The 16,129-nt window shown below is 45.1% G+C and overlaps 1 protein-coding gene across 2 annotated transcripts in view; it reads left to right on the top strand.

Moving 5' to 3' along the window:
- Positions 1-16,129, top strand: part of BLOC1S1 (biogenesis of lysosomal organelles complex 1 subunit 1) — a 91,421-nt gene that overhangs the window by 46,541 nt on the left and 28,751 nt on the right. For both annotated transcript variants that reach the window (XM_069230631.1, XM_069230632.1), the window contains one exon: positions 15,319-15,451. In XM_069230631.1, the coding sequence (XP_069086732.1) occupies positions 15,319-15,451 (133 nt within the window). The remainder of the gene's footprint in view (positions 1-15,318; positions 15,452-16,129) is intronic.

The following is a 16,129-nucleotide window of genomic DNA, read 5'->3' as shown; positions in this document are numbered from 1 at the left end:
GTTCGGTTTTTCTTATTACAAATCCTTTTCAGGCAACATGGCATCTGCTGCAAGTGTAAACGGTGAGCAAGCATGTTGGAAGAAAGCAGGCATATCAGCCAGGAGCTAAATAATCATGCATATAGAAAGCACAGCAACTTTCAACACCTTTCTTTGCTTGGTTGACTATCACCAGAGCGTTCTGAACTTGCTAGCCATGCAGCAGAAAATGGTACCTGCCATGTTGCATCTTGCTTAGCTTTTGCTAGAGTATTCCTAAAATGGCCGTCATTTTGAGGTTAACAACACATGGTTTGAAATGATGACCTGAACAGAGGGGTGTATTTTTGCTCTTATCAAGATCACATCAGTGTAGGCACCATTTGAGATACCTGTATCAGGGTCACATGGCTTCTTCATGGGAGGGACAGCATTTTTTACAAAATAACTTAATGAAGGACTGGGAAGGAGCTGCAGGACATGAGGTAGCAACATGCAAAGATCAGTCTTCAAAAGATCAGTGGATAGGTCGTGACTCGGACAGACTTGCCTTTTCTGATAACCTGTACCTGGCCCGAATGGGCTTTGGGGCACAGCAGGAGGAACCCTGTGAAGGGCCTACTTTGTACTGTAGTTTATTACGCTGTTTGTATAGCGCTTGCTACACCCATGTGGGATGCTGAAACTCTTGACTAGGCAGGTCACCCACTACACTGTGTGGGTTGGTGGTTCGAAGAGTGTTACCTTTGCTTTCAGCAGATGTGGTTAGTCATTGCGATGTAATGTTGGGTGGAGCTCCCCAGTTTGAGTTTAGTGCCCATGTCTGTTCTCTTGGCCTGGTGTACTACTCAGGACTGTTCTTTAGCTATTGATTGTGCTTATAGAGGTAGAAGTGTTATTCTGGTGTTTATCCCATGGTCTGTGGTTTATGTACTTATCATGGGAACAACCATGTTTTCACCTCTCTTCTGAATTTTAAATGTTTGTTCGTGCATTGAATCTTTTCAAGCAATGAGTAACAGAGCTTCACTGGGGACTCTCGGGAGAAGGGCTCACCCTTTAGACTAGGAATAAGAATGGAGCTTCAAAGCCTTTTATTTGAGAACTGTAGGTTTAAAGCATTTTCCTTTTCCCATCCTGGGAGTATGCATTCTACTCTCGAGGCCAAAAGAGTCACTCCTCCCTGTACTGGTGAAATTGTTTTTTACATGAATACCTGTAACCATTGTATGATGCAGTCCACTCCTCAGTAATCTACATCAACATTTATTAGGGCTGTCTGTTTTCAGAACTGTTTATCTATCACTGTTACCTGGATCCTAGCATGTACAGGCTGTAATTTATTATACAGTACCCCTGAGTTTAGGTGAGACGGTACTTTGTGTTGTGAGACTGCATCACAGCCCTGAGTTCAGAGAGCTGGTCTTACCAGTGCCAGAGAAGTCGCCCAGCATCTCCTCAGCTCAGAGAGGAGCTTACCTTTCCAATTCTAGGACAGTACACTTTACCTCTGAGGTCAGAAGTGCTCCTTTCTATATGGGATTAGCTACAGAGTACCCCCAAGCTCAGAGATTCTTTTCCCAATGCTGGAGGATTTGCACACTACTCCTTTTTTCACAGCTCTTCAGACAGGTACCTTAAGTAGACAGGAAGCAGCAGTTCCAGGGTTGGAATGCCACTGACGTTTGTGGATACCCTCAAGCTAATATTTCTAAGGGTATCCACCAACTCATTTGTAGTGTCTTCTGACATTGGAAAAAAATGATGGACATTTACTCCCGACTTGGGCAACAGTAAAATATTTCTGAGCGCGGGAAATATTAGGTGTACTGAAACTGAGTTTGCAATCATTAAACAGAATTTCACATAAGCAAATATGTGTACATCTGATCATGTGATAATGGAATTCACAAAACATTGCAGAAGGAGGCCTGGAAACAAACTCCTAGCAAAGTCTTGTGAATTCAAGAAAGTTATTACACGGATTGTCCATTTTTATCATTTTTCTTAATAAATATTGGCGCACATACACCTCTTACTAAAGGCTGCCTTAGTGAAATAGTATTTAGAGTTGTGCAGTAGTTTAGGAAAGCATTTTTATTTCAAGTTGCTCTTTTTATGTACATTTTATTTTAAAAGCGAGCAATCCGAAGTCTGCAAGTGCGTGTATTTGCATGTAATTAGGGAGCATCATAAATGGCCTCAAATGGTTACATTTTGCAAACGTGTACAAGTTTCTATACTAAAACCACCGTCACACTTTCAAGTTGCACTTTTTCCTTCTTTTTTTTTTCTTCTTAGATTGGCAACTCATAGTTAAATCGTGTCATAATGGCTCGGATTTACAAGTTTGAACAACATACATATGGGTCTAAACCTTTTACTAGTGGCAGACAATCCTCTTTTGCAGCTCCATATGGTGGAACTGTAAACTAGTAGCTTAAAGGTTTGTGCTGTACAAGATTGGGGCTACTTATTCAGAGGACAGTCCAAAAAGGAAAACGTGTTTTTCTTGACCATAAACGCCCTGCGACTTGTTACTGTATGAACAAGGTATACGTGCAAGAGGAAGCTTGCCCCCTCTGTACTGTATATGCTGTGTAGGAAGAAGCATCCTGGGTGGACTAGGCCTTTTGGAACCAGGTGAAGTTTGCCGTGCCAGTGCTGTTCTTTGTGCATGAGGAAGTCTGCCCTGCTGGTGCTGTATGTGCTGTCCATTGAACTCTGCCTTCTGGCAGGAGCTACTTGATAGTAGTCCTATCCCCTTCTTCAGCAGAGTATGACGAGAGCCTTTGAAAGAGCTGGGCCACTTGTTGGTAACTCCGATCACTGAACATCCTTGTGATCATTCTGAACTTGTATAGGCCATGTTCCATGCAGGTGTTAAGGAACTAAATCCGCCCAGCAGCTATAGGGATGGAAATATCCCCTGAATGGTGACTTATGTTCGCCCCTGCTGACTTAGTACTGTTTTTTGCTCATGGGCAAACGTATCATACAAGTGTGCTGTGTCTTACGCCTGTCTCTAAGATTGCAGTCTTTCTAGACCAGAAGGGGTCCACAAAGCGTATTCTGGTAGTGGTAAAGAGCTACTGCCCTCATCAACAGTTAAATAGCACAAGCCAGGTGGTGGCAGCATACTGTTTTTTAATAGTGACCAGTAGAGTGAACATACCTTTTATATTGGTGTTTCTGATGTGGAACATACCGGTCCACTCATGCATTTCTGCTGCTGTGTATTTAACTTGCCCTTGCCTACATCATGTTAGTATGTAGCGCTGCAGCATGCATGCATTGTGTATGTGCATGATGTAATGTTGTGTGCCTATGTGTGGAACAGTACATGGAGGTCTATGGGTTCCATGTTGGAAACCCAAGACCTTGGAAAGATGAGGCGGTGGAGTAGCTGCCCCAGACAGATTTATGGATTGCCTGCATTCCTAAGAACTGGGTAGAGTGCCCACACTAGAGGGAGGCAGAGATGGGTTCTCTTGTACACTCCAAAAGGACTCTTGATTCTGGAAAGATCACTGGTTAGTGGGACCTGGGCACATTATCAGAGAGATGGTGGGGCTGACCAGGGAAACACTGCAGAGTCAGGGAATCCTATAGAGCAAGGGGCCTTTGTAACCTTTTGGTAAACCTATATCAGTGAGTTGACATTCCAGGTGTGATCCTCTAGTCACCTCCCATGACCTGTGTTAATGGGGCTTACAATCTTGAATTTCCTCCTGCTGGGACGGACTGCTTTCTGGAGAAAAGACAGAACAATGGGCACTACAAAATCAGCAATACTCACAGTACGAACTTCAAAGACTGAGATGCTATATCACATCTGTGTCTGGTAATAAATTATAAAGAGGGGAGATTAAGCCTCCCAAAACTGTCAATTGGTCAACTTGTCGAACTGATGCTCGGAACGATGTCTGCCTATTGTGCCCACAGCTGTTGACGAAGGTCTGCTAGCCTCCTTGCTGATTAAGGGGACATCATCCATGAGTGTCAAGACCACTTGCCCTAGAGCCTGGAGTACCAGTGCATGTTACCAAGACCAGAGGACCCTGTGAACAAAAGTGCCTTGAGGAAGCAGGGACCTGTGGGAATCCTGTCTCATGGATCCCAGAAGTGAAGTGTAAGATGTTGGGCTGCCACACCTATCAGTCTACATGCCGCTGTTCACAGCCCCCATAATTCAGTTGAGGGGCATGGTAAAGAGAGATGGCTGTTGAAGCTTAGAAAGTTGCAACCCGTGGAAGCAAAGCATCTATTCAACCAGCAGAATCCAGAAGCCACCCGAGATCTGTCACTGAAATCAGGCAGACTTACTAAGCGATCAGGAGTGCCACAGACTCCTGCCACCTTGCCCGCAGCATTCAGACTACTGCTTCTCATCGTACAACTGACATGGGTCTGGGCCTTCCATGTCTCAATACCAGTGAATAAGACAATACCGAGAGGCCTAGCCTTGCTGAAACATGCTCTGACGGTAGTGCTATAGCGCTGAAGAATGTTGACTTTTAGAAAGCCATTGGGGAACTTCTAAGACTCATTCTCATTAGCGGAGCTAAGCCTGAATCTTGCCTTATGTAAATAGAGAATTACCACAGAGTTTATAGAGGGAAGTTGGACTCTGGATCTTACCCAGCCAATGCTAGAAGGCTGATCTTATGAAGACCATTAATAATTGTGGCGTACCATATTTCACTTTGTGTTCATAAGTGAATACTACTTTTTCCATAACAACAAGCATCTGGCTGGAGATTCATATATTGGGGATGCAGAGCGCATTTTGCATCATGTGCCCATGTTAACCGTTCACCTACCTCCTCCAGAGAAACCGTGGACTGCTCTATCTGCATTACTACAGAAAGTCAAGTGCTGAAGGATAGTACTTGACCCAGTTACACAGGACCCATAGTAGGTCAGTCCCTGGGACATGAGGGCTAAAAGGCCTCAGCCCCCATATTTGGGACCAGTAGCTCCTGCTTCCCCCTTGGCCGTCTGAAAGGGGTTCTGACAGTGACCATATATCACTTGTACACTGTAGCGGGCTCGTCCGTATTCTTTTCCCATCTGACAGTCCGCCCTGCCAGTGCTCCAGAAATTGTTTTTCTCCAGACAACCTCCTCTGGGCTTTGACTTTTGATTTAATTGCTTCACATAGGAGCAGCACAGATTGTTTCCTTTTAAACTTCTTACCAGCTGGGTAAGTTCGGGATATAGTTCTGCTGATATATTTACCTATGCCATTTTGATAAACTAGTTACCAGCCATGTACCGTTTTTAGGTCGAGTCTAAACAGTGCATGCACTGTCTCTGCAAGACATGCTGTGTTCAGTATATGGGCATTAACCACGCCCACTCTTGCCATTCATTCTTTGTTGTGCTTGTCTTAAACGCTTTACTTTTATTGGTGCATTGTGCTAAATGTCCCACCTTTTGTGCTAAGTTCCCGCCCAGGGAGCTTTCACTAAGAGAACATTTTTATTGGCCCCTCCTTCCTCCATGCTGTAACAGAAGGCGGTGTGAAGTAGTGTGTTGGCAAACAAAAACACGACAACTACCGTTCCTGTCTTGTCAGGTTCCAGAAGCCGATAGACTTTAAAACATTACTTAACACATCTCTCCTCTTTTCTTTCCCTCCTAACAGGCAGCTCGGCAGGCAGCCACCTACTACAAGAAAAAAAAACGCTGTATCTGCTCTTACGTGTTCAAAACTTCTTGATTATCTCAGTCAGTAATGAAGGATTCACTACATTATAAGTTGGCTGTCATGTTTGATGACAAAGCTCATTGCTTTGAAACTGCTTTGTGGCCATTTTGCTTGTTGTTTTTAGCTTCAAATCGTTGGTGACAGTTTTCATTGAGCAATTCTCCTTTGTTTTCTCACCTTGGTAGCACTTTATTGTGTAATACAGCAAAAATATATGATTTAGTACTCTTGTTTCTGGGGAGTTTTCAGCATTTTGCAAAGCTGTTGCCCTGCATTTCCCATTATATGCACATTTTGTGAAATCTGTTATCCTGCAACAGTTATTATAAAACAGTTTTTGATCAAATTCTTTCTTTTTCTTTTTTTTTACACTAACCTTTTCATTTGTACCATGCTATTCATTTTTATTACGAATAGGTGTCTCATAGCGATGTGTGTCCTAATGATGACCTTGCAAGCTGATATTTGAGGTCTAAACATGACATTTCGACTAGTTCTTCCAGTGTCATCTGATAGACCGACTTGTGAATTATTTTAATTTGTAACATTAAATACAGAATTCAGCACGCAATCTGTAAAGGATGATCTTTGACTTTATAATGCCTTATTTGTAATGTCCAAATCAAAAATATTCAGATAATCCATCATAAACATTTTTTTAAATTAATTTGTCTTGATGATCTTTATCTATATAGAACTAGCCAACGCGTTTCCTCCTACTGGACTTCATCAGGGCTAAAAATATTTAAGATATTCAATATGTTATTATACACCGTTCTCTACAATCATCAGTTGCTATATACACATCAAATCCAACATAATATTCTTCCTATCATAATCAATCATATCGATTATTACATTGTTAATTATGAATCTGGAGGCATAGAATTCCTGTCAAAACATATGATTTCCGAGCTTAATGATCCATTGCCTTAGTTATATCTCATTATTATTGTTCACTTTATGAGCATTATCCATCATAATTATACTAATCAAATGTGGAAAAAAACTATTCTTATCCACTAACCCTTATAATGACAGATTGTACGATAAAGCCCCATATTTACAATCTTCTCACGATGACATCATAAATGTAATTACATGAATTATCGGCTTCATTTACATGTAATAATGCCATATTTCAAAACTCAATTTTTTTTATATTTTGCATAGTCATATTCAGCAAAAAGTCTTCCAACTGTTGTTAAATCCGTTTTTCAGATGTTATGAGCTCTACATAATCTCGCAAATTATTATTAAACTAATCTAAGAGCAGTGAGATACTGCTGCCTATTAATACCAAGTATCGGGATGATATATCAAAATACAGAAAAACACCTGACATCGTATATTTTCATGTATTTTATGGCAGCCATGTTAAAAGAACATTTATAATACAAAGATCTCATCTATTCTCTCCTTTATGTATTTTACTTTCTTACTTATGCACAAAAAAGTATCTTGATCGTCTTGTGACTTAATATTCATTAAGAACATATGTTAATGGCATTTTTACACTCTGTAAAGTTGAGTGTACGATCGCTATATTTATCTTTTATGTGCCACATTAAGCCGGCGTGCATCCCCATATAAAAACGCATGTGAAGGCGAGCAGGCGGAAAGGACTAGGTCTGATGAGAAACCGCTCGGATACAACCATACCTTTGAAAATAGGCGTCTTCTAATTGCACCCATGATACGATGTTCGTAGCAACTGTCAAATGGGAACCCGCTCATGCATCCCCACTTAAATAGCGCTCCGATCATTGTCCACAGCTGTGCACTTTTTTTTGCCCGTTTCGAGTGACCTGTTTAAAAACGGGCGGCCATCTTAAAACATCCCCTTTATTACAATAACCGAGTGTATTTGCTCTCTTTATTACCAACATAGCCTAATTAATTCCATTGTTTAGTGTCGTAACCACGCAGGTAAAAATAAGGAAAAAGAATCTTTAGCTGTGTTTCACTCTCTACTGTCTGAAAGATAGTGTCAACCGATGACTATCTGTTGTATCTGATAGAGACTTCTAGCTGCAGCTTCCTTACCTTAGAATTCCCTGGCGTCAGCTTCGAATCCGGAGTTTTTTGTGAGCAGTACCCTGCGCGCGCGCCGTCGGACGGCGTCGATTGGATCCGCGTGCGTCGACCAGCTCCGCGTGCGTCGTCAGCGTCGTCTGAGTCGTCTATGACGTCACGGTTGTCTATATAGACGCCGTCTCGGCGCGCGTACGTCAGTTCTTTTCCTTCCGCGCCGGTTAAGCGCAGTTTTGGAAAGAGCTACCCTGCTTTGACGGTTTGTCTACTCTTTTTTGACTGTTTGGAGTCATGTCTTCGAGAAAGACAGGATTCAAGCCGTGTGGTGCGTGTCATCGCACCATGTCGGTGACGGATCCGCACTGAGTTTGTCTTTGGTGCTTGGACAAGGACCACGATTCCACCTCGTGCTCAGATTGTCGGGCCATGGCGCCGAAGGCCTTGAGGGAGAGATCCCTTAAGCTTCTTGCAGCCCGACATTTGTCTTCGGTCGGCGCGACTCCGCGGAGGTCACGGTCTCGCAGTAGGAGGAGGTCGCGGCACCGCTCCCGGAGCCCCAAGTCCTCTTCCTCGCATTCGAGGTCATCGGAAGGTAAGAGGCACAAGAAGAAGAAGTCCAAGCGGACTTCGTCTTCGCCACACCCGTCGACCGTCGAGGCGTCTAGGGAACGTCTACGTTCCGAGCGCGGTTCTGCAGAGCCGTCGCCAGGGTCGACTCCGCGTCTTCCCCCCTTTCCGGGGACCGGATAGACCCCCGCTCAAATTAAAGAATTTTACGAGGCCATGCGTCTCGTCTTTGAGTGGGCTGTACCCTCGGTGGGTCTTCGGGCCCCGCGGGGTCAGCAGGGGCCCCTTCGGATTCGACGCCGGCGGCTTCGGCCTCGGCGCCCTTGGGGACCTCAGGATCCGATAACGGATCTGGACCGGCGCCGGTCTCACAGTCGACCTCCTTCGGCGCCGGGTCCGACGTCGACTATTCCGCCACCGGCGCCCACCGGTGGCAGCCCCATCCTTATTCCGGATGAGCCGGAGCGACGTCGTACGACGTCGACTTCGACGGAGACGATTCGGCCCAGATCATTGTCTGAGCATTATTTGGAACAGCCAGACGCAGGAGAGGAATGGGAGGGGTCTGAGGACCCTTTAGAATCAGGATTGCAGCAGGACTGGTATGTGGATCTAGGGGAGGCCAGTGGACTGGACACATCTCCAGATACTGGTATGCTCTCTCCTCCTAATGTGGCTACGGAGGCGGGGGCTTCTTTCGCTATGGTGGTGCGTAGGGCAGCTGAGGTCTTGGACCTAGATTTGCCTACGGTTCCAGTCAGGACAAATATCCTGACAGAAATACTTCAGCCAGGGGTGTCAACATCGGAACCGTTGTTGCCCTTCTATGAGGCTCTTACAGACGTCCTTCTGGGTACGTGGTCCAAACCCAGCACAGGGGCTCCTGTGAATAGGACGGTCGGCCGCCGCCATAGACCCGCTCCCAGTGACCCTAGTTTCCTGACACAACACCCCACTCCTGAGAGCTTGGTTGTCCAAGCCTCTACTTCACATGGTGCCTTCCCTTCCGCTCCCCTGGATAGGGAATCCAAGAGGCTGGATCAGCTTGGGAAGAAGATGTTTTCTTCCTCCAGCCTGGCATTGAGGTCTGTAAACACCTCTTGCCTATTGGGCCGTTATTCCCATACTTTATGGGATACGGTGGCGCAAGTGCTGCCCCAGGTCCCGGAGGGCGTACGGGACACTCTCACCCAGGCTGTAAAGGATGGGAGAGATGCAGTCAAGTTTACAATCCGGTGTGGCTTGGACACGACCGACTCGCAGGGCAGAGCGATTTCATCGTCGGTGGCCCTATGTCGCCACGCCTGGCTACGTTCTACTGGTTTTTCAGGGGATGTCCAGTCCAGTTTGATGGACATGCTCTTTGATGGCTCTCGCCTTTTTGGTGAAAAGGCAGACTCCGCGCTTGAGAGGTTCAAGGATTCTCGAGCCACGGCCAGATCCTTGGGCCTTTCAACGCCGGCACGACAGCAGTCTGTCTTTTGCCCCTTCCGAGGCTTCGGGAGGGGCGTGGTACCACGCCAGCCACAGTTTAGCCACCGTCCTCAGGCTTCACAGCATCCCGGAAGAGGACGTGGTCCCATCAGACCCAGAGGGTCTGGCCAGAGGTCGGACACCACGCAGCCCCCCTCCACTGCGCCCAAGCCCTCCTAGTGTCGTTCTGCGGGATCACGTCTGTCCAGTTGGAGGGAGAATTTGTTTTCATCTCCCTCACTGGCTTTCCATCACCACGGACAAATGGGTCCTGCAGATGATACGGAAGGGCTACTCCCTTCCCTTCCAGTCTTTCCCTCCTTCTATCCCTCCGACAAAGGAATGGCTGATGGAGGACCATTTAGCTTTGCTCCGCGAGGAAGTTACGGCTCGTTTGGCCAAGGGAGCCATAGAAAGAGTCCCGATATCAGAAGTAGACAGTGGTTGTTATTCCCGCTACTTTCTGATTCCCAAAAAGAAAAAAGGCCTTCGTCCTATTTTGGATTTAAGGGACGTCAATCTCTTCCTCAAGAAGGAGAAATTCAAGATGCTCACTCTTGCTCCGGTTTTGTCTGCCCTAGACCAAGGAGACTGGATGGTAGCGTTGGATTTTCAGGATGCGTATTTCCATATTCCTATCCTGCCAAGCCACAGGCGTTACCTGCGGTTCAAGGTGGGCCACGAGCACTTTCAGTTTACCATGCTTCCTTTCGGTCCCACCAGTGCCCCTTGGGTGTTCACAAAGGTGATGGTGGCAGCTCATTTGCGCAGGTCAGGGATTTCAGTCTTCCCCTACCTGGACGATTGGCTGTTGAAGGCTCCTACGCTCCAGGCTCTCGTCAACCACCTCCAGATGACGGCGGACCTCTTGCATTCGCTGGGGTTCACTATAAATGTGCCGAAGTCACACCTGACTCCCTCTCAGAAGCTCTCTTTCATCAGAGCTGTTCTGGACACAGTGCAGTATCGGGCTTATCCTCCCGATCAGCTGGTTCAGGATATTCAGGTTATGATTCCGATGTTTCAGCCTCTATCCTGGATCTCGGTGAGACAGACTCTGAGGCTGCTGGGACTCATGGCTTCCTGCATCCTGTTGGTCAAGGATGCCAGATGGCGCATGAGGGCTCTGCAGTGGGACCTGAAGTTCCAATGGGCACAGCATCAGGGAAATCTTACCGAATTGGTTCAGATCTCGGAGAGGACTGCGGAAGATCTGCAGTGGTGGTTAGTGAACTGCGAGTGGGTCAGGGGCAGACCCCTCTCCCTTCCCCAACCAGATCTAACGGTAGTGACAGATGCGTCACTTCTGGGATGGGGCGGCCATCTGGGGGAGGTGGAGATCAGAGGTCACTGGTCTACGGCGGAATCTGGGCTCCACATCAACTTATTGGAGCTTCTGGCGATCCGGCTAGCATTAAAAGCATTTCTTCCTGTTGTGAAAGGGAAGGTGGTGCAGGTGTTCACGGACAACACTACCGCAATGTGGTACTGCAACAAGCAGGGCGGTGTGGGGTCGTGGACCCTTTGTCAAGAGGCTTTACGCCTCTGGACGTGGCTGGACCAGCAGGGCATGACCCTGGTGGTTCAACACCTGGCAGGTTCTCTGAACGCCAGAGCAGACAAACTCAGCTGAAAATGCTTACAGGATCACGAATGGTGTCTCCATCCGGAGGTGGCGAATGTTCACATTCCTGTAGTTTAAGGTAATTGAGGCAATGAGGTCCCAGGCCTTTATTGTAATATTTGGCCGAATGATAGCTATATGAGTGTTTAGTTGGAAATTAATGTTCACATCCGATACTTTGTATTATGGAACATAAATAATGAACACATTTATGTGTTATTCCCAAATAAGTTACCTCAATAGTGAAGAGATATTTGAGAGCAAATTGTGACCATGCTTGGAAAATATTGTGATTAAGAATATCATATAATCACATATAGATGACATCATATGGGAGATACACTGTTGACAATATGGTAATCATATAAGAATTTGGTATCCATATAGAAAACCCAGTCTGGGATTAATATTTATCCAACTAATAATATATGTGAGCAATATACATGTGTTTTGCTCTTTAAGTTGATATTTCAAAATGGCCACCATATTTCCTTCGAAAACATGAGATGGTTGATAGTGAAACAACAGATAGTGTCAACTGATGACTATCTTACACACAGTATCGAGTGAAACACAGGTAAAGATTATTTTTCCTTATTTTTACCTGCGTGGTTACGACACTAAACAATGGAATTAATTAGGCTATGTTGGTAATAAAGAGAGCAAATACACTCGCTTATTGTAATAAAGGGGATGTTTTAAGATGGCCGCCGTTTTTACACAGGTCACTAGAAACGGGCAAAAAAAAGTGCACAGCTGTGGACAATGATCGGAGCGCTATTTAAGTGGGGATGCATGAGTGGGTTACCATTTGACAGTTGCTACGAACATCGTATCATGGGTGCAATTAGAAGACGCCTATTTTCAAAGGTATGGTTGTATCTGAGCGGTTTGTCATCAGACCTAGTCCTTTCCGCCTGCTCGCCTTCACGTGCGTTTTTATATGGGGATGCACGCCGGCTTACTGCAGCACATAAAAGATAAATATAGCGATCGTACTCTCTCAACTTTACAGAGTGTAAAAATGCCATTAACATATGGTCCTAATGAATATTAAGTCACAAGACGATTGAGATACTTTTTTGTGCATAAGTAAGAAAGTAATATACATAAAGGACAGAATAGATGAGATATTTGTATTATAAACGTTCTTTTAACATGGCTGCAATAAAATACATGAAAATATACGATGTCGGGTGGTTTTCTGTATTTTGATATATTATCATCCCGATACTTGGTATTAATAGGCAGCAGTATCTCACTGCTCTTAGATTAGTTTAATAATTTGCGAGACTATGTAGAGCTCAAAAGATCTGAAAAATGGATTTAACAACAGTTGGAAGACTTTTTGCTGAATATGACAATGCAAAATATAAAAAAATTGAGTTTTGAAATATGGTATTATTACATGTAAATGAAGCCTATAATTCATGTAATTACATTTATGATGTCATTGTGAGAAGATTGTAAATATGGAGATTTAGCGTACAATCTGTCATTATAAGGGTTAGTGGATAAGAATTGTTTTCTTTCCACATTTGATTAGTATAATTATGATGGATAATGCTCATAAAGTGAACAATAATAATGAGATATAACTAAGGCAATGGATCATTAAGATCAGAAATCATATGTTTTGACAGAAATGCTATGCCTCCAGATTCATAATTAACTATGTAATATTGATTTGATTGATTATGATAGGAAGAATATTATGTTGGATTTGATGTGTATATATAGCAACTGATGATTGTAGAGAACGGTGTATAATAACATATTGAATATCTTATATATTTTTAGCCCTGATGAAGTCCAGTAGGATGAAATGCGTTGGCTAGTTCTAAATGGATAAAGATCATCAAGACAAATTAATAAAAAAAAAAATTATGAAGGATTATCTGAATATTTTTGATTTGGACATCACAAATAAGGCATTATAAAGTCAAAGATCATCCTTTACAGATTGCGTGCTGAATTCTGTTTTTGTTGTATATCGATTTGAAGGCAAAGGAGTTGGTCTTCTGGATTTGTGCACGCCAACTTAATTTAGAAATGTGAATGTTGATGTGCGGCTGGATTTACCTCAACTCCTAGTTCCAGTGTTTGATTAATTTGTAACATGTAGCTCCATTATTTTGACCGCAGTCGTTTTTAATGCATACACATGCGTATTCACAGTTGTTTTTCTTGTGGGAGCTAAGCACTTCTTTGATCCACGTGTGTTGTTAACCTTGCTATTGTGTTGCATTACTTTCATAATTAAAGTGCAATTCCTAGCAAGATTTTAGCACCCACTTAACGGGAAGAGGCAATGCGGGCACCAAGAACGACCGTGATGAAAGCCTGAATTTGGCTGGTCTAACGTAAATTGTTGCACACTGTGTAATATTCATGGTCACGATTTAAGGTTTATGGGCTCAGTAGGTCTGCTGAAAGTCTCGTAAGGTGTGCGGAAAGAGGGGGCTTCCTACACACAAGGTAGGACTGCCCACTAATTCACGGATTCTAGCTAAAAGTAAAGACTTTCTTGGTGAGGGTATCTAACATTGAGACCAGCATGGATGCCAAGATAATGCTTTTGGAAGTATGGGGTAAACTCACCATGCCAGATCACATAAGGCTGCGGTGGGATATGGGACTGGTAGTAGCCAGGTGAGATGTTGCTTCAGCGTGGCGGTGTGTACAGAACCCAGCCTTCATGAAATAATGATGTATCAAAATAGAGGATGCCCAGGAAGCTTAGTAAATTTGGAGGAAATAGTGTGAGTTCAATTGACTGCTATAGTCCAAAGGAACACGACCAGAGAATCTAGCATCGAATGACGATGATCCAGCAATGAATGAATCAATACTTCATGCTTGTAAACGGAATCACAACGTGTGTCCAATCTTATTTCATTTTTTTTTATTTACAGTGTAAACTAATAAAAGGATAGTTAGAAAGAAAATAAGATTCTTTCTCATGCAGAGGTTTTCATGCTTGACATCGTGTTTTGTGCTACTGACTTGCTAATAATTCATTATTGCAGCGCTAAAAGTGAACCATTGTCCCTTATATTAAAGTGTGTACCAAGGTTCCCATTGACATAATTGGTTGGCCTTGCACTCCGTGCTATTAGCTGCCGTATGGACAGGGTTTGCCATCTTTTAAGTGTTCTGTGTGAAGAATCTTGCTCTGCGATGCTCTCCTATGAGGAAGGTTGCCATGCTAGTCCTGTTCGCTGTATGAACTGCCTGCCCACCTTGTATGTGCTCAGTAATAGGAAGCTGCCTAGTCTGTGCTATTCTCAGGATGACATAACCGATGTTCATCATCACCTGTACATGCGGCCTGCCTGTCTTGTCCGTGCTCTGTATGAGGAAGATGGCCGTCTGTCGTGTACATTCTCTGTGCGAAAGCTTGTCCAGTCCTTGCTCACCTATGGGGTGCCCCTACTTGTCTTGTTCTCCCTACGAATGAATTAATGAATCGACGTTTTTGTCACCTGTACACATGGCCTGCCCATTCCGTATCTAGTCTTATGAGGAAGCTTGATTTGTCCATGTTGTAGGCGCTCTGTATGATGAAGCTTGTCCTGTACATGCTGCTCTGTATGATGAAGCTTGTCCTGTACGGGTTGCTCTGTATGCTGAAACTTGCTCTACCTTGGGGAATCCTTGTCCTCTGCTGGTCCGGTTCTTTGTATGAGTGAATTGATGCCTGACGTCACATGTACACATGGCCTGTCCATCCTGTATCTGTTCTGTAAGAGGAAGCTTGCCTTGTCCATGCTTTTAGGTGCTTGTCCTGTCTGTCCAGTACGTGCTGCTCTATAAGATGGAGTAAGATTGCTGTACCCTGGGGAATCTTGCCCTCTGCTTGCCCTGTACTTTGTATGTGTGATTCGATGCCTGACGTCACCTGTACGTTCTGATCTGTCTGCTCCAGGGTGGCCCAGGCCTACGTGAACCAGAGGAAGTTGGACCACGAGGTGAAGACGCTGCAGATTCAGGCTGCACAGTTCGCCAAACAGACGGGCCAGTGGATAGGCATGGTCGAGAACTTCAACCAGGCGCTGAAGGTGAGTCTGCCACCCTCGCCACCTCTGCGGGGCCCAACAAAGGCCCCAGACGAGCTTTCATCTTTCCAGCTTCCTGGCCTGGCGGCAGGCGGAATGCCGCGGCAGTGAAGCGCCCCTTGGCCTGCTAACTTCCCCGATGCAGCTGTGACTGCCAGTCCTGCGGGCCTAGGATTGCATGAGCTCACCCTGGCAGTGACCACAGAGCTGCGGTGTGGGTGTGCCCGGAATGCCGCTTGCGCCCCCCATGCCAAGCCTGCACTGAACTGTTTGTTTCTGCACCCTCCTACAAGTGGGAGCAACACGATAGTGCGGCTTTGTGAGTCACGCCGGGGGTTTAATCCTCTGCACCGAGCTTTGCTGGAATTGTGAAAGGGTCTTTGTGCCTCCCAGGAGTCCTGCCTCACCCCTGGCAGAACAAGGCCCCACCCAGCCCTGTGGATGCAAAGGGGGGCCGCCACTCCCCTAGTGTCTATCTGTAGCGCCATTCTGCCTTTCAACTCTGGCATCAGGCTGTTGCCTGTAGTAGAGATCAACCGAGATGGCAAGGTAGCTCGGGCAGTGAAGTGTTTGCCGCGGAGATCCGTAATTAACTTTTAGATCACCTGCTCGAAAGCCGACAGGGCTGACTCAGCCCTTCTTCCTTCCGAAGGCGATCAAATGAGTGCCGGCGGATAGTGT

Source organism: Pleurodeles waltl, chromosome 4_2 (genome assembly GCF_031143425.1).
Source record: "Pleurodeles waltl isolate 20211129_DDA chromosome 4_2, aPleWal1.hap1.20221129, whole genome shotgun sequence".
NCBI classification, from domain to species: Eukaryota; Metazoa; Chordata; class Amphibia; order Caudata; family Salamandridae; genus Pleurodeles; species Pleurodeles waltl.
This window is presented reverse-complemented; position numbering and strand designations above follow the sequence as displayed.